General features: G+C 35.3%; 4 protein-coding genes across 4 annotated transcripts; all 4 read left to right on the top strand.

Moving 5' to 3' along the window:
• Nucleotides 2015-5354, top strand: LOC104755253 (ras and EF-hand domain-containing protein homolog). Its single transcript, XM_010477601.2, has 14 exons — nt 2015-2241; nt 2335-2379; nt 2479-2577; nt 2662-2772; nt 2906-3080; nt 3195-3251; nt 3411-3547; nt 3659-3718; nt 3805-3882; nt 4010-4077; nt 4278-4351; nt 4486-4649; nt 4964-5034; nt 5124-5354. Exons 1-13 carry the CDS (start codon nt 2170-2172, stop codon nt 5021-5023), a joined length of 1200 nt encoding a protein of 399 aa, XP_010475903.1. The 5' UTR covers nt 2015-2169; the 3' UTR covers nt 5024-5034; nt 5124-5354.
• Nucleotides 11235-14174, top strand: LOC104755252. Its single transcript, XM_010477600.2, has 9 exons — nt 11235-11763; nt 12135-12215; nt 12325-12660; nt 12756-12891; nt 12990-13152; nt 13238-13366; nt 13458-13652; nt 13728-13850; nt 13935-14174. Exons 1-9 carry the CDS (start codon nt 11580-11582, stop codon nt 14034-14036), a joined length of 1449 nt encoding a protein of 482 aa, XP_010475902.1. The 5' UTR covers nt 11235-11579; the 3' UTR covers nt 14037-14174.
• Nucleotides 14286-16051, top strand: LOC104755250 (UDP-glycosyltransferase 90A2-like). Its single transcript, XM_010477599.1, has 2 exons — nt 14286-15229; nt 15315-16051. The coding sequence occupies exons 1-2, from the start codon at nt 14448-14450 to the stop codon at nt 15952-15954; spliced, it is 1422 nt and encodes a 473-aa protein (XP_010475901.1). The 5' UTR covers nt 14286-14447; the 3' UTR covers nt 15955-16051.
• LOC104759148 (nuclear pore complex protein NUP98A-like) lies at nt 16988-22274 on the top strand. The gene is made up of 12 exons (XM_019238839.1): nt 16988-17149; nt 17267-17388; nt 17802-17878; nt 18019-18312; nt 18482-19129; nt 19241-19468; nt 19566-20200; nt 20338-20425; nt 20510-20622; nt 20727-20898; nt 21215-21256; nt 21345-22274. Exons 3-12 carry the CDS (start codon nt 17860-17862, stop codon nt 22019-22021), a joined length of 2916 nt encoding a protein of 971 aa, XP_019094384.1. The 5' UTR covers nt 16988-17149; nt 17267-17388; nt 17802-17859; the 3' UTR covers nt 22022-22274.

The raw sequence follows: 23049 nt of genomic DNA, 5'->3' as shown, positions 1-23049 counted from the left end.
ATCGAACATTCAAACATAGCTGTCACATAATCCACCATTTGACTGTGGGATCCAACTACCTACCTATTAATAATGAAAAAAATTATACTCTCTCTATCATAATAGATGAATTTTTATGATTTTTTCTTTTATCACAAATATTGATTTTTATCAATTAATGCTAAAAAATTATAAATTTCAAGAACCATTAAATGAAAATATTAAAGTTTTGTGAACTACTATTGGTTAATAGTTATAAGAAATATTATTATAAATAAATAATGCATTTATATCTAAACATTAAATATTTTTCTTAATTTATGTAAAAATCCTAAACATCATCATAAATCATTTGTGAAACAAAGGGAGTATAAGTTTACAAATCCCAAAACCAAAGTCCTACAACGAATTTACTTCGACACTTATTCCTTATTCCTTATTCATATTCCTAATTCGCAATCATGAAGCGGAGTGGAAAGGTATGTACATTTTTATATATATATATATATAGATATTTTCCCATGTATCACCGTGAAAACTCTCTTTTGACATCATTTAGTTATGTTTGTTTTTTTTATTTGTAGAGTTTGAGACGGAGAGATTATAGACGGGCGAGAGCGCTTTGGGATTACGAAAACGCGAGTCTCAGCCGCGGTTTCAATGTATCCCATCTTACTCCGACCATTAGACGTGTGCTTCGTGCACATGGGTATTACGGTGAGCTACATACAGAAATGGTCGTTTCGTCATCTAGAATCAAAGATCGCAAGATTAGTCCTGCAACTTATAATTGAATATCTACAATCCTTTTTATTTTATGATTAATAATTGACAGTATAATTTATTTAACTATGGTATTATAGTAATTAACTGTATAATTTTTTTTGATTCTTTTTCTTATAGAATTAGTAATTTAAAATTAGGATTAGTATTATTTTTTATATACATATATGAACTATCTTTTTATATTTATTAAATTGTTTAAATTTTTAATTTCTTACAATTTATAATATGTTAAAACAAAGTTTTTATATAACACATGACAAAATCTTTAATTGTTAAAATTGACATGTGTCGCGATCACATGAGTTACTAACTTTTAAAACCAAGTTTTATATAATAACATAATATTAAATAACCTATCAAATAATTCACCAATTGAAAAACTTAAGAAAATTACATTAATTACTTATTTTCTTATATTATGTTAATCACTAATTTTAACACATTAAACTTTTTTATACTTTAATCGCTTTTTGTATAAATTTATTTTACTATATGATTATAATAAATGATAATTGCAATTAAGTTGTAAATATTTTCCTTATTAATTGCATATATTTTCCTATTGAAATTAGTAATTTAATAGTTAATACATGATAATTGCAATTAAATTACAAATATTTTCCTTATTAATTGCACATATTTTCCTCTTGAAATTAGTAACTTAATAGATAATTTTCCTATTAAAATTAGTGATATAAGATTATTTTGGTTTTATATAATTTTCAAAAATATTAAATGTAATCCTTTTATTTGAGGATTTTTTTTAATTTTCTTATAATTATTATATAAAATATCTTTTCACACATATCAAAATATTATCGATATATTTGACACGTGTCACGATTATACTACTTTGAAAACTAAGGTTTATATAATAAGATATAAAATCTTAGCTTTTAAAATTTTGTATTGGTTTATAGTTTTTTAAATTAATTAGTAAATTTCATCCATAATTAATTAGAGAGAGAAAATAAATTTTTAAAACTAATAATTATTTAAATGAATTTATTAGTCTAATATATTTTTGATGTTATTCAAAAAATAAACATTTGCCTTAAGACTAATTGCATGATAATGTAAATTTTTTACCAATTAATATAATAAGATTTCTTACCAAAAAGAAATAATGTTATATTTTATGAACGTTAACTTTGATTTATTTCTCTATTTTAAATTATTTTTAATGTGTGTGATAGTTTTGATAATTTGGAAATTTCGTATCTTCGCGCTTGTAAAAATTATATTCCGAATTTATATAAATGGACTTAAAGCCCATTTTTGATTAGGCCCATAGAATAATTATATCGGTTTTGACAATTCCGACGACCTAATTCTTCCCCCTTGTTGACATTTTTTCTGGCGGTCGAAATTCAAATTGCGGAGGAAGAAAGAAACCCATAAAAAATGGAGCTGCTCAAGTTGTCAAAATTCAGATTGCAGCTTCAGTCAATGATCGGAGAAGTGCGAGATCTACGTGTAAGGAGAATGAGGTTTCTATACATCTTATTGGATTTGTGTTTTCTCTCTCTCTTCTTCCACTTTACTACTGGCGATTTTTTTTTTTGGCAGGAAAGGGAGAGATCAGTCACAGATCAGATTAATCTTGTGAATCAGGTTCTTCAATCAATGTTACTGTTACGTCGCTCTCGTTTTCTGTTTCGTTTCTGAGTTCGTGAATCCGTGAACCATGTCGTTTGGTGCGTCGATGTACAGAGACAGAAGCAAACGGAGGAGGAATACAGCAGGAAATTGCAGGAGCTTCAAGCTGAGGTAGATTCTTCTAGAGAAACACAGGAGGCACTCGAGAGGAAGGTTTGTAAGATTTTAATTTGTTTTGCGAATCTGTTAACAGTAAAGATATGGAGTTTTGTGAAAGTTTTAATTTGATTTTTGCAGGTGAGTTACCTTCAGAACGACTATAGTTTGCTGGAAAACAAGCAGAACGAATTGAAGGCTACTATCCAAAACTTGCTTCAATCACGTGAAAACTTCTTAAATGCTTACCAGGTACTTGTCTCATCGTCGTCTGGGTAGTAGAAGTAGCTTAGAGAATCATCTGTTTGATGGGTGAACAGTTGAATTGTGTGTATATGGATACTTTTTCTCTCTGGGGATTGTGAAGTGGTGGTGTGTTATGCAGGAGTCGTTTTGTGAAATGAAATGTTCAATTGAAGCCAGGGATAGGAAAATTGCTATTTTAAACGAGAAGATAACCTCTCATCTTACATTGTTTGATTCAATTGAGAAAGAGGCATCGACAATCAAAAAGGTTATACACGAAGTTCAGGGTCTTGTGGATCAAAAAGAAGATGTAGGCATGTAGATCTCTTGCTAATTCTGCTTGAATATATGCTTCCAATATACTTTCAATGCTTTCACGGCTTCACCCTAATGCAATGATTGTGTTTCTGTTGTTTCTTGTGTTTCAGTGAGTGGCTTGAAAGAGAAAATGGACCATGTCTCTACGTATGAAAAAGTGTTTATAGGTGAGTTTCTTTCCATTGAATCTGCGCTGATGCTAACCTGATTGTTCATAGGTTACCTGATTGTTTTTCCTACGTTAGTTTTTCATCTACTTTTGTGGTCTTTTCCTTTGGCTCTAATTCTGATGAAGACAATGATTTCTATAATCTGTACTTATGCAGATAAAATCAGAAGTTTAGAAGAGAACATTGAATATCATGAAATGGAATTACAGAGCAAGGAGACTACAATATCAGAGCTTTCGGCTCAGCTGGAAGCAGAAAAGATTAAAAATGAATATCAACATCAAATCGAAGAGATATCCATATCAGAGTTTGCATGTTTTACAGCCTTTTTAAAGAAGGGAACTAATGCAAGATCATTGCTCTTAAAGCATTTGCCACATCCACGTTTACTTGACTAGCCTTACCTTCAGAAAACTTTGCAGGTGAAAGATTTAGTTGTGGAGAACTTGATTTCTGAAAAAGAGGTAAGAAAGGAGATATTTAGCCGTCTACTGAGTTTGATCGTTTTTGCATCCTCAATAGTCTCTGTAAAAAGTGTTCAAATGTTTAGGTATTGCATTCTGAAGTGAAGAGTTTGGAGATGATTCTACAGCGGATTCAGGAGTCTGCATCCCTTATGACTGGAGAGGTAACAGATAATCGCAGGATTCTATTATTCTAACATTCTATTATGAGATAATAGTCTAGTGGTGAACTTTGAATTTGAATGATCAAATTGTTATGTTAAATCTTCTTTCATTCTGTTGATATGACAGGATAGAAGAGTGTTCACATCAATACTGACATTCGAACAAGGTGCCGATGAGAGTAACAAAAGATCCAGGTCTGTAAAATCACTTAACTATCTTCTTTTTTCCGTACTGGTCCAGGGGGAGATAGATTTCATAAGAATTCTCTTAATGGACATGATATGATACAATAATTACCTTTTTAAGGGTCTAAGTAATGAACTCGGTGGCTTTTCTGTCTCAAATTTTTAAATAGTCCAAATCAATGCTTATCCCTCTTTGATTGGCTAACTAGGCACAATGACTCAGTTGACAAAATGGAGGATTTTCTATGTGAAGCTCGTGTTATGCATTCTCAAGAAAACTCAGGTCTGTTCTCAACTCTTCTTTTGTTTTTTGTTTTTCCTTCCCTTAGAATTAGATATCACCAGAAACAACATAAAACCCTAACGTTAGAGTTACAACTTCACACAAACCAGATTCTCAGTTACTTCTTATTGCAGAAAAAGTTATTCCATCAGCGTCTCCTAGTTGTCAGCACCAAAACACAGACTGCAGATCGATACAAGATGACGATCATCAACTGGATTCGGCTGAGTACCTGCAGCATAACACAGTCGGTGGCAATTGGCAGAGTAATAATAACCACAACCACTTTGAGATTGAGGCAAGTTAAATTGATTTTCTCTTTGTTTGCTGCTTACAATTGTTGATAGAAGTGAAGTAGTGAACAAAAAAGCATTGAAATCATTATCTACAAATTCAATGTGATTTCTTAGAATCAACATTTTCACAACACTTGTCATCAGCCACTGTATGTAGTATGCATTTTTCACAAACAATCCTAGCTTTTTGTAGCACCTTTGTTGCACTCAGATTTCTAGAAAACCTCTCATATCATGTAGCTTATTCATTGGTTCAGCGACGAAGTAGTTCCAAACTTTAAACCCATAAGTGAATAAAATCGCCAGTCTTTTGCAGGACAAGTGCAAAGAGTTGATGAACCAGCCTGATTCAGAGTGCTCAACAAATCGTGTATAAGACTTAACTCAGTTAAGCGTCTCATCACAGTATGTTAGTTGTTATCACTTAAACTCTTATGTCGTTCTTTTGACCTTATAAACGACTTCAGTACTTGCAGGAGTTGAAGAACCGACGACATTGGTTCACTAAATATGACCAGTAATGCCTTCTAGGCTTTTATTTGTCTATGTCATAACTCATAACTGTGTGTCCAAACTCTCAAGTTATAGTCATGAAAAGAAGATTAACCCCATGATTTTCTAGAGAGGCATAGCTCAAATATGACTGGATCGCTTCTACTGACCATCTCAGGTTCCATCAAAAAGAAATATATATATCTTTTTATATAGTTCTCGGTTTGATTCAAATCCTTGACAATAAAATATTGCGTAACATACAGTACTTTTTAAGTAGTAAATAAAAACGATAACAATATGGATACACATATAAGCAAACAAATCAAAGCAAATGTTTATAACAAATCAGAATCTTGGCCTAGATATTTTATAAGAGATTGGATCAGTGGACTAGTCCTTTCTATACTAGCCGTGGAAATTATTTGACCACACATATATGATATAAGTATAATAAATCAATCATTCAGCTTGAAGAAAGTTCGTTTGGTGGGTACAAAGGTCATATAAACGACAAGAACATGAGTTTTCTACATTCGCACGCAATGAATTAGACGTAGACAAAAGGTATTTTTCTTTACATTTTCATAGCTAGAGACTTGTATGAATATTATTGTTGTGTTACAATTCGGATCTAAATTTAGTAGTATTGTATTATATGAGTTGTACACGATTTTAAAAAGTATATTTAGATTTAAATGGGGATAAATTATTTTCTTTTGGTGGGGAAGACGACATCAAGACAAATACAACAGACGAGTAGCCAATTGAAATTTGTGAATTACTTTTCATCTTTTTGGTCCATTGATTGTGGGTTGTTTAACTTGTGATGTGAACTTTGAGGGCATTAGTAACAAAAACAACAAAAGGTTATTGGGAGCACCGAAGATGGCACACATGGTCCACCATTCGACTTCATAGTTGGATCCAACTATCTAACATTTATCAGTTTGTATGTATGAGCATGTTAAGCAAATCAAATCAAATGCTGACAGGAAAAAGAAAAGAAACAAAAATAGGTAAGGACGTCTAGGGAGTTGCTTAAAAAGGCCATTGATTACATAATTAAAAAGGAAACGTGTCTTTCCATGTTTGCATTAACTTAGCACCTTTTGTGTTAATGTGCGTGTGATATATGCCCATCAAATGTAATATGGAAACAGGTTTGAGAACTTAATCACTAGATTTAAAATTATCTTTGATGGACACTTTTAATGTTTAAGCGATAAAGATGACCAGCCGAGGGACTTTAATAATCCAGTTTATTTAGTGGGTTATATGCTTTTATAGCTTTACGCACTTCTACGTTAATAGTACGATGGTTTATTATAGTATTTTTAACAAGTGGCTAGTTTTGTTTTTCATATATCGTTTATTTTATTTATAACAACTTGATATGTTCTACTATTTTATTTGTTACCTTATTAATTCATGAGATATATATTAGATATATATATATACTTATTTAAGCAACCCTTTAAACAAATAACCCTACTCCATGTCAAATATTATACAAAATGCCATTGTATTTTAATACAAAATATAATAACAAAATTTTAATATTAATTTGTTGTAACCTGAAAATGATTATCCAAAAAAATAGTAATTATTAATTTATTAGATTACAAGAAATCATTAATAAAATAATTAAACAGATTCTATTTATTGTTTCAGAAATCATAGGAAACAATAACAAACTATTTAGAAAATTATAAAACTTAAATTTATATATAAAACTAAGATTAAATATTTACATATCTAAATCATTTAATAATAACAAATATATTTTAAAATTAGGATACAATTGTTTATATTTTTAAAATATATCTATATACTTATTTAAGCTATGTTGTTAAAAATTTAACCAGTTCTGATGTGACATATTACGAATATGCTATTATATTTTAATTATTCTAATAACTAAAAAAAAAAAAGTTTAGATTTGTTTACAAAATAATAAAACTCTATTTATTGTTTCATAAATCTTAGGAAATAATAACAAACTATTTAATTGGCTAAAACTTAATTGTTTATACACAATATTCACTATATAAACAATACTAAGTGTATAATATTGATAATATACATAACCTAATTGTAATTTTCACCTATAAAATTAATATACAACATGTTATACCAATAACTTCAATTTGTAAATTTGGTATATTAAGATCTCTAAACACGATCACATCAATTTGTAATACCAAATCACGGGTCAATACATGTTTTGTTGGATTTTTTTGGCTTTACCGAATGTATAATTAACGAATTTGCTATTGCACCAGACCAAAATAGTAGTACCAACTACGGGTCGAAATCAGAGTATGACCTTAAGTAAATTAAATATATGATTTTATAAAATGTATAGAATTAATAATTTTTCTACTATTATTTTGTAACAAACAAATCCAAATTTACATAAATATTTCCTCACGCTGGTAACATTATTCTACAAAATATTAACGTGTATTTATGAGTCGGGTAATAAAACGGGTAATGAGACGGATAATGAGACGCTCAAAAATTATATTAATATCTGATACTCGATCATTATTCATGGATAATATAATTATTCTACCCTTCACTCGACCCTAAAGTTGCGGGTACCTTTTTTGGGACGGATACAAACCGAAAAACGGGTCCAATACGGGTATCGGTAGTAGTTTCGAGGCCTACCTATTAGTAGTTTAATATGAATCAAAATTCACCATATAGTACTATAGTATATAACATGTAAATGAATGATACAACATAAACATAATATTAACAAATAATAAAATAAAAAAAAATTCCCGTGCTACCAGCGCGGGTTATTATCTAGTTTATATTTAGTATTTACATTCAAATTCTGAAACGATTTTCGTTTTTAACCAAAAAAAATATATTTTAGTGACTTTGTTGTGAAATACTGTAAGATAGGTTTATTTCTAAAATTCTAGTTACAGTATCTTTTTTGAAAAAATGGCATTCTTGATTTCCCGGATTAATAAGTGATCTTTTTGCCATCTTCTCATTTTTAGAAACAAAAAACAAACAAAAACCTTACATCTTTTCCTAAATCTAGCTATCTCCCCCACCCGATAAAAGCAAAAACAGAATTTGTAAAGGGAGAGATGATAGTTGAGGCAATTATGTAGATATAGAAAATATTAACAGGTTTGAATTAAAGCTACGTCTAGTGTTTTTTGCGCTTTATCATGTAGTATCTTGTAACACATTTTTTTTAAGCAAGTTATAAAGCGCAAAAAGGCATCGAAATATTCATTAAGGTAAATGATAATACTTCGAGAAATTTTATTTATGGTTGCTCTTGAATTGATTAACTGAAAACACCAAGTAAAGTATCCCATCACTTCACTTGAAGATTTGGGAGTAAAGTTGGTGGGTTTTTGTTGGGAAAGTTGTTAAGTTTCCACTCCTTTCATTAAATGCTCTATGTCTTATCTTCCAATTATTAAACCCATTTCCTTTGTTTTTTTTTTTTATCTATAGTTCAACTGCTTTATTCTGCACAATTAAAAATTAGGTTTACAATCACTGCGTTCGTACATACGTTTCAAAATTTGGAGTCATTAACTCAAATTACGGTCACCACACACTGACTACTGTCTACTGTAAGAAGGACGAAGTTTTCGAGTCTTCTATAATAGTAGGATAAAATAGAACGTTTTAAATGCTATAATGCCACAAACAAAAGAAAAGAAAAAAAAATACATGGAAAAGAAATCTTTAATTTGAAGAAACCTAATTATTGCCTAGATAAACCGGTAGATTATATACTACTAGTAGTTATTCTGATCTGAAAAAAAATTCCGAACAGTGTCTCTTATTTTCACTTTGTTGAAGAAGCATTATTTAATTACCGACTGCGTCGATAATTTGCTACATGTATATACCTCGGTGCCAATCATCGTGTTGCATAGTTGCATGCAAAAAGAGTAGGAACCACTCAAAATTAAATTCATATTGGGATTCCCCAATATATTGAGGAAGATGCTATAGATCGAGCCTCTTCAATTATTTGGAAAAGGATATTTAGGGTTGAACTCGTTTGTTATTTAAAATTGAAAGAGGATATGGTTTGAGTCTTAAACCGATACATAGATACCTCTCGGGTCGAATACGATGAATTTATGTTATTTTCCGGTTTAAAATGTTTATAGTATGATGCGTATAAATTTGGTAGCACGAAATTGGTGGGCCAATGATCTCATGTGAAAATATATGTATTTGACAATCCCTAAGCAATAGAAAGCTTTTCACAATGGCCCCTGTGTCTCTATAATGCTTGAGGCTGACACGTTGTCGGTTCGCATCATTATTTGCTCGTGACTTTCTTTTTTTCATATAGCAAAATGTCTTTTAGTGTAGGCTGGGATTTAAGATAAAATGTGTAACGCCAATAATTTTAACTCTAGTAGTATCTATGCCACATTGTGAAAAGATATTTCTACCGTACTCAAACAGTAAAGCTAATATAATCACAAAAATAGGAAAAGAAACAAAGGAAAAAAATTACAATTGTGATAAAGTAGTGATGTATATTTTTGTTGTGTCTAATGTACGTACGTAAAAAAATAATCTGAAGGACTGTGGAAATCTACGAGGCGTGTGTAGAACATGAAAGCGTCAGTTCTGTACAAATCGAAAGCACTTCAAGTGACAACGAGATTCTGCCAACAAACAACCGCACGTGTGTTGTTTTTTCTAATCATATCTTTCATTACCCACTGTTACTCTTTTGTTTTTATTATCACAACACAACAATCCAATTAGGGTAGAGAGAATTATTTGTTTGAAAAAAATAATTAAAGTTTGCAAAGATATTTTGTGATACAAAAAAGGTAAAAGAATATGTTTATGTCGACAAAGAAAAAAACGAATATGTTACTTTCGTTTATTAAAAAATTGACATACACCGTGTTTTCTAGATTGCTTACCATTTGTATGGTTGTTATAAAAACGAAGAAATTATATGGTGGAAATTCTGAGAACTTTACAAAACATATTTCTAATTATTTATTTTTGCCAGTTGGTGTTTCTTTATATAAACACATTGGAGAAAACACTGGAAAAGAAAAAGGTGAGATGTAGATGGAGTGAGGGTCCATGTAGATGAGATTGTAACTCTTATAATAATTAAATAATCGTCAGAGTCAAATGAAATAAGTTGGAACAATTTATCCTTTTTTATTTGTTGTTGTTGTAATTTTCCTGCCAAACTACCCATAAATTCAAACTTCCATAAACAATATTTTCAATAGACTTGAAAAAAAAAAAAAAAAGACTCACAATTTTATGCAAACCATTTACAAACCATAGATGAGTTTTGGCAGTATCTAGCTAGAAACAGAGCAAAGCCATCGGCGTCGACCGAGTCGCTTCTTCGAAGTTACACCATTGAAAGTAGCTCAGACATGAGTCACATGATGACTAACTATTTTTGCATGGTAATTTTTTTTGGTAAGTTAAGAATAAGATTGTCACATCAAAAATCTAACTTGTAAACCATTTTTTCCTGAGACAAAAATATAATTCTAAAAGTTAGTTGGTAAGATTTCAACAGATAAGAGGTTTTCTTTGTTTTTTCCCTTATTTTAAATTAGTAAGACGAAAATTCTTTTCTTGTATAACAAATAACTAAAACATTTCATTCATCCACGATATATATAATAATATAAATTATAGATTTGTTTTTCTCTAAGGCTTAAATATTAAAGACATACAGTATGTATGTATTATATAATTAATTAAGGACAAAATTATAATCAAGAATCATTGATTGGTATTTGACTGACTTGTATATATAATTTTACAGTAACTACGTCATAAGTGAAACTAGATACTGATGATTAGAGAGCGACTACAAAAAAAAAAAGTGATGGTGAGAGGGAGTCCTACCGACGCACTTAACCAGATCCGGTTAAAAGAAAGAACTCGGTTTAATTCAATGGTTAAGAGAATTTGCTTGGTAGATGCCGTTAATGCACACCGAAGAGATAATAATAACTAACTACTTACTTGTTCTTTCTTATCTTCGAATCCTTTTGTTTTTTGACTTCCCGAATCTAAAAAAAAAAATCCAAAGAAAAAAAAAAAAAAGTAGTATATCTTTTTTTTTTGGGTTCTCCGTAAGGAAGGAAATCTTAATTTTTTTTTCTCTTTTTTGCTTCACCAAATAAATTCTGTCTCTTTTCGGAAATCTGAGCTGAACCGGAAGTACCCTTTCTCTTGTGTTTTGTTCATTTATAGTCTTTGTTGTTGTTGATTCGATGATGACAGATTCCTTTCCCACATATTGATCAAAGAGAGATAGATATAAACGTAGCTCTCTCTCTCTCTCTCTCTTTATTGTTTTTTTTTTTGTTTTCTGGGTTTTGTTCGATCGTCATATGGAAAGAAAGATTGTGTAAGCTAATCTCTAATCAAAAAAGAGAGAGATGGGAGGTTGCGTGTCGACGCCTAAGAGCTGTGTAGGAGCGAAGCTTAAGTCAAGTAAACAACGAAGGAAGAGTCGTAGACGACGTAAAATTCAAAGGAAGAGAGCCGTCTCTTCTCGTCTCTCTGACGGATCTTTCGACACTCTCGATCATCATCGTAATTTCTCCATTCCCAGTTCCCGAGGTCTCTATTCCCCTCTCTCTGTTTCCTCCCATTCCTTTGATTTTGATCTTTGATTCGTTTTTTTAACCCTATCGATTAGGTTTTCTCCAAAGTTTTTCTTTTTATTATATATATATATGAATGATTCTTTCAGATTAGAGATTCTGATTATATAAAAAACAAACTCACTGTGTGTTTTGATTAAATCTTTGTTTATTACATCACACACTTTGTAAAGCTTTGATCTTTTTCCTCTTTTATGATTTTTTTTTTTTTTTTCAACGTATTTGGTAGCTAATCTCTTGTGATTTTGATTTGATGTTTTATAAATTTGAATACTTGATTGATGTTTAGTAGAGAGAACTGATGATGATGTTTTTTGTTCTCCACAGCAACTGGTGAAGAAGCATGGTTTGAGTCCAATGTCGCTTTTGAAACTGACTGTGATGATGATTTCCACAGTGTTCAAGAAGGTAATACTATCCTATCTTCTTGACTTCTTCTATACCAATTTCTTTTAGCTTGTTGAGATTATTGATCGATCTTCATTTCTCGGCTTTTCTGATTGTTTTTGATTTCCAGATACGTTAAACGGATCTAATCGTGTATCAATCTCGAGTTCAACAACAACATCATCAACACAAGACTCTGAATCAAACGAAGTGATGTCCCAGTCCAAATCAGACGGTGATTTAAACGATGCAAAGCGGCCTGATTTGGTAGATTCATCTGCAGATGAAGGTCTCTTGGAAAACTGCAGGATCTTACCTAGTAATTGTTTGCCTTGTCTGAATACAACAACTGTTCCTTCTATTGATAAGAGAAGGTCTCTTAGCTCTAGTCCTCCTAGTTCCAGGAAGAAAACTTCTCTTAGACTTTCTTATAAATGGAGAGAAGGTCATGCTTCAGGAGCCTTGTGTAAGTATACATATCATCACTTGATTGGTTCATTGGATTTAGCAGGTTATTCTCAAATCCAAAACTCACATGTTCTGTCTCGAACATTGTTTCAGTTCTGTCTAAAATGCAGTTGAAGAGACCGATAGCGGGTTCTCAGGTTCCTTTCTGTCCAGTTGATAAGAAAATGCTCGATTGTTGGTCAACCGTTGATCCAAATAGTTTCCGTGTTCGTGGTAAAACATACTTCAGGTATACCGTTTAAGAGAACAATCCTGATTTTATTTTATGATTGATTACTAGTTTAAACCATCTTTAACTAGCAATTGTATTTTTGTTCTTGGTAAAAGGGAAAAGAAGAAAGAGTTTGCACCTAGCCATGCTGCATATAATCCTTTTGGTGTCGATGTTTTCTTATCGGAACATAAAATACACCATGTTGCACAATATGTCAAACTTCCCGTTACTACTACATCCTCAAAACTCCCATCTATCCTTATTGTAAATGTTCAGGTATGATCTAGTTCTGCTGGTAGTTGGTGCCTTCTTTCTGAATTTTTTTCCCCTGATTCTTTCTCTTGGTTTATGGCCGGAACAGATTCCTTTGTATCCAACTGCAATCTTTCAAGGTGAATCTGATGGAGAAGGAATGAATATAATTTTATACTTCAAACTCTCGGATAATTATTCAAAGGAACTACCGCTCCATTTTCAAGAAAGCATTCGGGTAAGTTCGGGAGTTGGTTAGTCTCATCTTATATGGTTTGGCGCTGTTTAAGGCTCTTTGTATTGAATCCATGTTTGTTTATTGTGCGTAGAAATTAATAGATGATGAGGTTGAGAAAGTTAAAGGCTTCCCTATGGATACAACCGCGCCTTTTAGAGAGCGGCTTAAGATATTGGGACGTGTTGCAAACGTAGATGATCTCCATTTGAGTGGTCCGGAGAAAAAACTGATGCAGGCTTATAATGAGAAACCTGTTCTTTCACGTCCGCAGCACGAATTCTACTTGGTGAGACCCTAACTCTTGAACTCTTCTGCTTGATTAGAAATAAGCTAATGAACTTGGCAATTTTGCTCTTTGTAGGGGGACAATTACTTAGAGATTGATATCGATATGCATAGATTCGGTTATATATCCCGTAAAGGGTTTGAAACATTTATAGACAGACTCAAGATTTGTGTTCTTGATGTTGGCCTCACAATTCAGGTAGGCTTCGTTTCAATCATATTTTGGACTGGAAAATCATATGGGATTTGATTGCTTATGTTAAGGATTCTTATGTATGAACAGGGGAACAAACCAGAGGAGCTACCGGAGCAGATTCTGTGTTGCGTCAGGCTAAATGGGATTGATTTCATGAACTATCATCAATTAACTCAAGAACTCCTTTGACTAACAACATTTTTTTCTCCTCCTTTGTTTTCCTTCAGAAATGAAACACAAATCTAAAAGCATCCCTTTATTAGAACCCCAAGAACATAAAAAAAGGGTGATGATTTTCAAGTGAATATATATAAAATTTCGAGTCTTTATTCCAAAATATTATCTTCTACTTTGAATGTTGGTCTTTGTTTTATATATCTCTTACCTTTGAGGGTCAATAGAAATCAAAAACATAGAATTAAATAACACAAATTGCTATATGTTAATAAACTAGGCACAGATCTCCTTATACATAGAGTGACAGTCACAGAGAGATACACAAAAACAGAGAGGAGACCTATGCTCAGATCTGAGATCTCAATGGACATGAAGTCTTTATTTATACATAGAAATATATCTATATAAGAAAGAGAGAGGCCTATGCACAGATCTCAATTCACAATGGAGTTAGAAAAAGTTCACGTGGTTTTGTTCCCATACTTGTCCAAAGGGCACATGATCCCTATGCTCCAATTAGCTCGCCTCCTCCTATCCCACTCCTACGCCGGAGACATCTCCGTCACCGTCTTCACCACTCCTTTGAACCGTCCTTTCGTCGCTGAGTCACTCTCCGGCACCAAAGCAACCATCGTCGACGTACCTTTCCCTGAAAACGTCCCGGAGATCCCTCCCGGCATCGAGTGCACCGACAAACTCCCTGCTTTGTCCTCCCTCTTCGTTCCTTTCACAAGAGCCACCAAGTCAATGCAGTCCGACTTTGAGCGAGAGCTCATGTCACTGCCACGGGTCAGTTTTATGGTCTCAGACGGTTTCTTGTGGTGGACGCAAGAGTCAGCTCGAAAGCTAGGGTTTCCTTGGATTGTTTTCTTGGGTATGAACTGCGCTTCCACCTCTATATTGGACAGTGTTTTTCGAAACCAGCTTCTATCTAAGGTTAAGTCCGACACGGAGCCGGTTTCCGTACCGGAGTTTCCCTGGATTAAGGTTAGAAAATGTGATTTCGTTAAAGATATGTTTGCTCCAAAACCCACCACAGATCCTGGGTTCAAGTTTATCATAGATCAAGTCACGTCTATGAATCAAAGTCAAGGTATCATATTCAACACGTTCGACGACCTTGAGCCTGTGTTTCTAGATTTCTACAAGCGTAAACGCGAGCTCAAGCCTTGGGCACTTGGACCGCTTTGTTCTGTAAATAACTTGTAAGTTCACTAATTATGTTTTAGTATAAATATTGGAACTAATCGATAAGAAAAATAAAGATACCAACTCTTTGCTTTCTGACAGCTTGGAAGGTGAAGTAGAAGAGAAGGTCAAGCCTAGTTGGATGAAATGGCTTGATAAAAAGCGAGACAAGGGATGCAATGTTCTCTACGTGGCTTTCGGAACACAAGCGGAGATCTCGAGAGAACAACTAGAGGAGATTGCGTTAGGGCTAGAAGAATCGCAGGTGAACTTTTTGTGGGTGTTCAAAGGAAATGAACTAGGAGAAATGTTTGAAGAGAGAGTGGGAGAAAGAGGACTGACGGTGAGAGATGAATGGGTTGATCAAAGAAAGATATTAGAGCACGAGAGTGTTAGAGGGTTCATGAGCCATTGTGGGTGGAATTCTCTGATGGAGAGCATTTGCTCCAAGGTTCCAATCTTGGCGTTTCCTTTAGCAGCGGAGCAACCTCTGAATGCGATTTTGGTGGTGGAAGAGCTTAGAGTGGCGGAGAGAGTGGTGACGGCGAGTGAAGGGGTCGTGAGAAGAGAAGAGATTGCACAGAAAGTGAAGGATTTGATGGAGGGAGAGAAAGGTAAAGAGCTGAGGAAGAATGTAGAAGCATATGGTAAGGTGGCGAAGAAGGCTTTGGAGGAAGGTATCGGTTCGTCTTGGAAGAATTTAGACAACCTTATCAACGAGTTTTGTAACAATGGAACATGATGATGTTGTACACTCTGTATCAAATCTTTCAAGTGAGCTGAGCGTGGTGCTATTAGAAATAATTTATTTGAGCCAGAATTTGGAATCCTGTAAACCATATATATTTGAGCCTTAATTTGGAAACCTGCATAATGTTAAACCCTGACACATACTTCGCTTTGCTTGTTGTTGTTGTGTAAAAGAACAAGAGATCATCAGTACATACATAGAACGAATGTAATGGTTTGCATCAAGGTTCATTCATAGAACGAGAGTAATGGTTGTCCTTAGGGTTCCTTTTCTGGCTGAAAACATCCATATAGATTTTCGAATTTCAGGAGTTGCTTGTGTATAGCAAAGCATGGAACTCCAAGATCCACCTGACGATGCAAATGCAATGAAGTGTAAGTATTGTTGCATCTCTCTCAGCTCATGAGCATGACATAGAAAGTGTCGAACTGTTTTATAAAACGAGCTGATTCATAAAGTGTGTACCATACTAACTGGTTATACAAACTACAACTGTACTCAGACAAGGCTCCCAACGACCGACTCTGTTCACTCACTGCTACCATCATCTGCAACCAAATACCAATGATGCCTCGCACTAGCTATTTCCATGTTCTCTTCAGGCTCTTCTTAGGGGAGGAATATCTCTGAGATTTTGATCCCATGAACATACATGATTTATGATTCAAATCTATCTTAAAATCCCAACTTGTAATTTGAATCCCTCTTTCTTCGAATCATCATTCATGTTCTGTGATTTGCCGTGAGAGAGTAGAGAAGAAGGAACAGAGTATATTTAACCTAGGTCAGATTCAAAGTCACTTAATTATATATGGGCCTAATGCAGGCCCAAAATGATGGGTCTTTTAACAAATCAAACAAACCACTTTTGTATTAACACAAAATTAATGCGATCCGCAGCATGGTTATTTATAGTAACAAATTAAAAAGCAAATGGTTAAAAACAATACCAGAAATTTATTATTTTGCGTTTTTGCCTAAAACTAAACTAATTGAGCAATTATACTCACCCAAGCAGATTATAGAAGTCATCTCGTACGGTACCATTACCCAACAAAAAATACATAGACTACTAATCTTTCCCTTTCGTCGCTCCCTCAAGTTGCAACCGTCGTCGCGCTTTACATTCCGGCGAGAAATTGCTTTTTTACTTCGTCGATTTTCAGATCGAGCTCCTCGTTTTCAGGTTCCATTTTCCCCCTAATCGTTTTAGTTTCTACTCCATATTTGATTTGATTCCACGCCGAACCTATTCCCTTCTCGGCGATTTTATGACTCCTGAACCCTAATTTCTTCCGTACAGACGATCGGAGCTTCCGCTCTTCGTCTCTCTGAGAGTCGTTTGATATTATTCGTGGCATATTTGATTGGTCGAAGAACGTGTGTGTGTGACCTTGTTCCTCCCTTTTCACATCGGATTCATAGGTGATTCTTCCTTCTTTCTTCGATTGACATTTGGATTAGTTCCAGCTTTGATTTTATTGCTGGATTGCTCAATCGTTGCTCACGTTTATGAACGTAGTCAATTTCTGAGTGGATGATTTCTATTTGTGATGTTGCTTAGTTCATTGGTTTTAGAGGTTCGTTATCGCCTAGTGAATAATAGGTTTAGAGGTTCGTCATCTCTCAGTCATACCAGCTTGTATTTAACTTGGTCCTTTCTGCTCGTAATTTCTTTAGTAGTGTCATTTTCTCCCCACGCATGAACCAACTTAAGTTGATGTTGAATTCTAGTATAGTTACACATGTTTATTGTCTTTGATTTTAAAACCAGCTCTTACCGATATGGTGTTGCTTATGTGCATTTTGTTCTTGTTGTTATCTTTTTCTTTTTCCAGCTACAAGATAAAATAATTTCTTTTGGCTTGGCCCTCCGTTGTTAAACTACAGAGGAAGATGTTTGGCTCATCCAATCGTAAGTGATTCTATCATATGCTTATTTGTTGGTTTCTGTAGCCTTCTATTTCGTTATTTTCTGTATAGTTTTATGCTACTTCTTTCTTATGTAATAGTACTAGAAAAGAAAATTGACCTTCTGAAATTTTTTTCTTATAGCTTTTGGACAGTCATCTGGTAGCAGCCCATTTGCGTCCCAATCTTTATTTGGTCAGACCAGCAATTCAAGTAGTAACAATCCCTTTGCTCCAGCAACACAGTTTGGTACGTCTACTCCTTTTGGTGCACAGACGGGAAGTTCAATATTTGGAAGCACTTCAACCGGTGTTTTTGGTGCACCTCAAGCATCCTCTCCCTTCGCCTCCACCCCAACTTTTGGAGCTTCTTCATCACCAGCATTTGGGAATTCTACTCCGGCCTTTGGAGCATCTCCAGCATCTTCACCTTTTGGTGGTAAGTACCTTATATGGATCTCATTTTATGGTTTTTCAGTGACCTCATTGATTTATTGCTTTTCTAGGGTATGAATATAGTTTATGTCTTTGGTAGAACAAGAGTTTAAGACTAAGCCCTGGTTAACGAATTTGATCTTTCTAAGCTAATTTATTTGTTCCCTTTTCAGGATCTTCTGGTTTTGGGCAGAAACCTTTGGGATTTTCAACGCCCCAGTCAAATCCTTTTGGAAGCACGATGCAGCAATCCCAACCTGCATTTGGAAACAGTACTTTTGGTTCATCTACACCTTTTGGTGCCACAAACACACCTGCCTTTGGCGCATCAAGCACGCCTTCCTTCGGTGCCACAAACACACCCTCGTTTGGTGCATCGAGCACGCCTGCCTTTGGTGCCACAAGCACGCCTGCCTTTGGCGCCTCAAACTCTCCCTCCTTTGGCGTCACAAACACACCTGCATTTGGCGCGTCACCGACTCCAGCTTTTGGTAGCACTGGCACCACGTTTGGCAACACTGGCTTTGGTTCTGGAGGTGCTTTTGGAGCATCAAGCACCCCTGCTTTTGGAGCTTCAAGCACCCCTGCTTTTGGTGCATCAGGCACTCCTGCATTTGGTGCATCAAGTACACCTGCCTTTGGGGCATCTAGTACACCTGCCTTTGGGGCATCCAGTACACCTGCCTTTGGGGCATCCAGTACACCTTCTTTTGGGGCATCAAATACCTCATCCTTTAGTTTTGGCTCCTCGCCAGCCTTTAGCCAGTCTACAGCCGCGTTTGGTAGCAGCGCTTTTGGCTCTACACCATCTCCTTTTGGAGGTCAAGGTTCTTTCTTTAGCATGTCCCAGTAAAATATTATAACTGCTAATCGTTGTGTTAGTCATTTGAATAAAGGGGTGACGAAATATGTTTGCATGATTTGTTTTGCAGGTGCGCAGGCTTCAACCCCAAATTTTGGGGGTTCTGGTTTTGGTCAATCACCTTTCGGTGGTCAACAAGGGGGTAGTCGAGCCGTGCCTTATGCACCGACAGTTGAGGCAGAGGCAGGGAGCGGTACGCAGCCTGCTGGAAAGTTGGAATCTATTTCTGCCATGCCAGCATACAAAGATAAAAACCATGAGGAGCTTAGGTGGGAAGATTACCAACGAGGAGATAAAGGTACACGTGATCAAACAAATCTTGATCAAACATCTGCTAAACACAACATTCTTGTACCTTACATACCAAAATCTGGATTCGTGTCTTCAATTCTCAGGTGGACCACTTCCTGCTGGCCAGTCTCCTGGAAATGCCGGATTTGGTATATCAACTGCTCAGGCAAATCCTTTTTCTCCATCACCGGCATTTGGTCAGACATCAGCAAATCCAACAAACCCTTTTTCGAGCTCAACATCTACAAACCCTTTTGCCCCTCAAACCCCAACAATTGCCAGTTCGGGTTTTGGAACGGCTACCTCAAATTTTGGTTCCTCGCCCTTCGGTGTAACATCTTCTTCCAATCTTTTTGGGTCAACTTCGTCAGCTACCACATCCGTTTTTGGATCATCGTCCGCTTTTGGAACAACAACATCATCACCGTTATTTGGTTCATCAAGCAATCCGGGATTTGGCTCTTCTCCGTCAATCTTTGGTTCGGCTTCTGGTCAGGGGGCAACTTCGGCGTTTGGAAACAGTCAGCCATCTACTCTATTCAGTTCAACCCCCTCGGCCGGGCAGACTGGTTCTGCGTTTGGACAGACTGGTTCTGCTTTTGGAAACTTCGGACAGAGTAGTGCTCCTGCATTTGGTCAAAATAGTCTTTTCAATAAACCCTCCACTGGATTTGGAAACATGTTTTCAAGTTCTTCTACATTAACTACGTCTAGCAGCTCTCCATTTGGACAAACAATGGTGATTTTCACATTCGCTATTAAGCCTAAGCACTTAGTTTCTTTTTCCATATCTTTTGGTGATGCCTGTTCTTTTCACAGTTAGTATTCTTTTGTATCTTTTCATTTAGGCCTTTCAATCTTGCATTATTTTTGTAGACTGCTGGTATGACACCCTTTCAATCAGCTCAGCCAGGTCAAGCATCAAATGGTTTTGGTTTCAACACCTTCAATCAAACGCAAGCAGGTACGTCGGTTGACCAAATCACTAATATTGTCGTCTTATTTGTAGATGCTATCTCATCTATAATATATGTTTCATGGTTTAAAGCTAATACAGCTGGAAATGCTGGTGGACTGGGATTTTTTGGTCAAGGCAACTTCGGGCAATCGTATGGTCTTTTTGACATCACTATTTGCAAGACTTCTGCTTCCGCTCTTTTTGGATAGCTCAGTTATTTAAAATATGTTTCATTTTGTGGAAGAGGTGCTTTTGGAGCTTCATTTTTTTTTTTTTTTTTACNGAAATCTTAAAATGGTCTCTGTAGGTTCCATTTTTCACTGATGACGAGGAAAGCTCAAGTACTCCAAAGGCAGATGCTCTTTTCATTCCAAGGGAGAACCCTAGAGCTCTAGTTATACGCCCAGTTCAACAGTGGCCTTCAAGGGACAAATCAACACTTCCAAAGGCTCGCCCGACGGCTCCAGTACATGAAAATGGTAAGCTTCCTTTTTTCTATTCCTTGGCTTATTGGCTATTGCATAGCTAGAGATGAATTTTTTTGAGACTCTCGCTTTATTCCCGTAGAGATGGGAGCATTCAAATCTTAGGCCAGCACTTATAAGTTGGAATTTTTAATGCCTACTCTTTTGTTCTCTCATAAGAGCACGTTTTCTTGTTCATGCATGGTTTTCTTTTGAAACTTCATTGCTCTGCGTGTGAGAAGGACTATGTAAAATACTTACCTAATGAGGTACTAGGTACTGACTTAAACCATTCCTGGCTACTTTTTACAATACTTATCATAAATTTCAGGGAGGGGTCCAGACATGGCTACTGATGCAATAAACCATGAGAGTGAGTATATAAAATATTAATAAAGATTTTATTACGTTTTGTTATGTTTGGAATGTTCTCTGCCTGACTTGAGAGACAATATTCACAGAAAATGGTAACGGAGAACTTGGTGCAACTGAAGAAAGACAGCATCCATCAGTTAATGCAAATCAGAAACAGAATGGCACAACATGCTCAGATCAGACCAGCGAGAAAGACCGTCCCTACAAAACTCTAAATGGACACAGAGCAGGAGAAGCTGCGATTGTTTATGAGCATGGTGCGGAAATCGAGGCTCTAATGCCGAAGCTACGCCATTCTGATTATTTCACCGAGCCACGTATTCAGGAACTCGCAGCTAAGGAAAGAGCAAATCCAGGTTATTGCAGGCGGGTTAGAGACTTTGTGGTTGGAAGGCACGGTTTTGGTAGCATAAAGTTCATGGGAGAGACAGATGTTCGCAGGCTAGACTTGGAATCGCTGGTTCAGTTCAATAATAGGGAAGTGATTGTATACATGGACGAGAGCAAGAAACCGGCAGTTGGGCAGGGTCTGAATAAACCGGCTGAGGTAACCTTGCTGAATATAAAATGTGTTGATAAGAAGACAGGAAAACAGTTTACTGAAGGAGAGAGAGTGGAGAAGTATAAGATGATGCTTAAGAAGAAAGCTGAGGCACAAGGAGCTGAGTTTGTGTCGTTTGATCCTGTGAAAGGCGAGTGGAAGTTTCGAGTCGAGCATTTTAGTTCCTATAAGCTGGGCGAGGAAGACGACAGTGAAGTATAAGGTCTCATCTCAGTATTAACTCTCTTGAAATTGCTCTGTATTGTGTAGGGATTGTTGGAATTGTGCAGTAGCAAATAGTGCCCTTCCCTATTTGTTGTGTTTTTTCTATACCTTTTTGTTGTTCTTACAGTTTTTTCTTGTTTCCTCATAGTATCTCCTTTTGTGTGGTTCGGTTTGTGTAATGGTATCTGTTACTATATTTGAACCTCTTTTTTTTTTTCGTTTACGTATTTGATATTTCACTTGAGAGTTAAGAGTTGAGACTTCACTTAGAGAGTGACAGAGCCAAAAGCCAAAAAAACAAAAACTAAAGCCTGCCCTAGCTGTTTCTTGTGAGTTCTTTGAGCATCTGTAACGTAAAGAAGCTACGAATTTTGTTTATACGTTGCTGAACATAAATTGTGTTGATAAATACGATCAACTTCGGCATGTGTTTATAAATCTTTTCATTAATTCAAGCATGCAATCTAAACCTTATATAAATTATAAATAATTAACACGATCAAACATCAATAAATCTTCCTATGAACTAGTGACCGCATGCAACCATAAACATTATAACAAAAACACATACCTACCGAACATTATAAATAATATGCGAGTCCATGAGCTTTCGATTCATCAAGATCAAGCCATGTCTTCGCTCGCCTTACAAAAACAAAAACCAACCCGAAAGCAAAAAAAGAATCTTCAAACGCCTGTAAAACTCGATACTGAACTTACACTAGCTCAGTACGATCCATGGGTCATAAAAAAGACGCTGCAAGTGAAAGATACAAACAGTGTTATTCGATTACCAGCGAAAGAGACACGAGACGAAATAATCGGGAGATGGAGCAACAAGCTTGTGTTTGGAGATTCCGTGACAGTGAAACTTTATGATTGGGATTCGGAGAAAAAGTATGACGTTAGTATTCATCAAGATTCCAGGGGCTATTTCTTGAACCTTGGTTGGTTTCTTATCCTTATTGATAGGCACCTCAAGGAAGGAGATACAGTCGGATTCTATTGGGATAACATTGATTCAA

This window comes from Camelina sativa, chromosome 17, assembly GCF_000633955.1.
Source record: "Camelina sativa cultivar DH55 chromosome 17, Cs, whole genome shotgun sequence".
NCBI lineage: Eukaryota > Viridiplantae > Streptophyta > Magnoliopsida > Brassicales > Brassicaceae > Camelina > Camelina sativa.
This window is presented reverse-complemented; position numbering and strand designations above follow the sequence as displayed.

Excerpts from the sequence above, each read along its gene's own strand:
- LOC104755253 (XM_010477601.2), top strand. The coding sequence starts at position 2,170 with ATGGAGCTGCTCAAGTTGTCAAAATTCAGATTGCAGCTTCAGTCAATG. Across the intron at positions 2,773-2,905 it reads ACTTCTTAAATGCTTACCAG|GAGTCGTTTTGTGAAATGAA; the intron begins GTACTTGTCTCA and ends TGTGTTATGCAG. Across the intron at positions 4,078-4,277 it reads GAGAGTAACAAAAGATCCAG|GCACAATGACTCAGTTGACA; the intron begins GTCTGTAAAATC and ends TTGGCTAACTAG.
- LOC104755252 (XM_010477600.2), top strand. The coding sequence starts at position 11,580 with ATGGGAGGTTGCGTGTCGACGCCTAAGAGCTGTGTAGGAGCGAAGCTT. Across the intron at positions 12,661-12,755 it reads TCATGCTTCAGGAGCCTTGT|TTCTGTCTAAAATGCAGTTG; the intron begins GTAAGTATACAT and ends ACATTGTTTCAG. Across the intron at positions 13,153-13,237 it reads TCCTTATTGTAAATGTTCAG|ATTCCTTTGTATCCAACTGC; the intron begins GTATGATCTAGT and ends TGGCCGGAACAG.
- LOC104755250 (XM_010477599.1), top strand. The coding sequence starts at position 14,448 with ATGCACAGATCTCAATTCACAATGGAGTTAGAAAAAGTTCACGTGGTT. Across the intron at positions 15,230-15,314 it reads CTTTGTTCTGTAAATAACTT|CTTGGAAGGTGAAGTAGAAG; the intron begins GTAAGTTCACTA and ends GCTTTCTGACAG.
- LOC104759148 (XM_019238839.1), top strand. Across the intron at positions 18,313-18,481 it reads AGCATCTTCACCTTTTGGTG|GATCTTCTGGTTTTGGGCAG; the intron begins GTAAGTACCTTA and ends TTCCCTTTTCAG. Across the intron at positions 20,426-20,509 it reads CTTCAATCAAACGCAAGCAG|CTAATACAGCTGGAAATGCT; the intron begins GTACGTCGGTTG and ends CATGGTTTAAAG.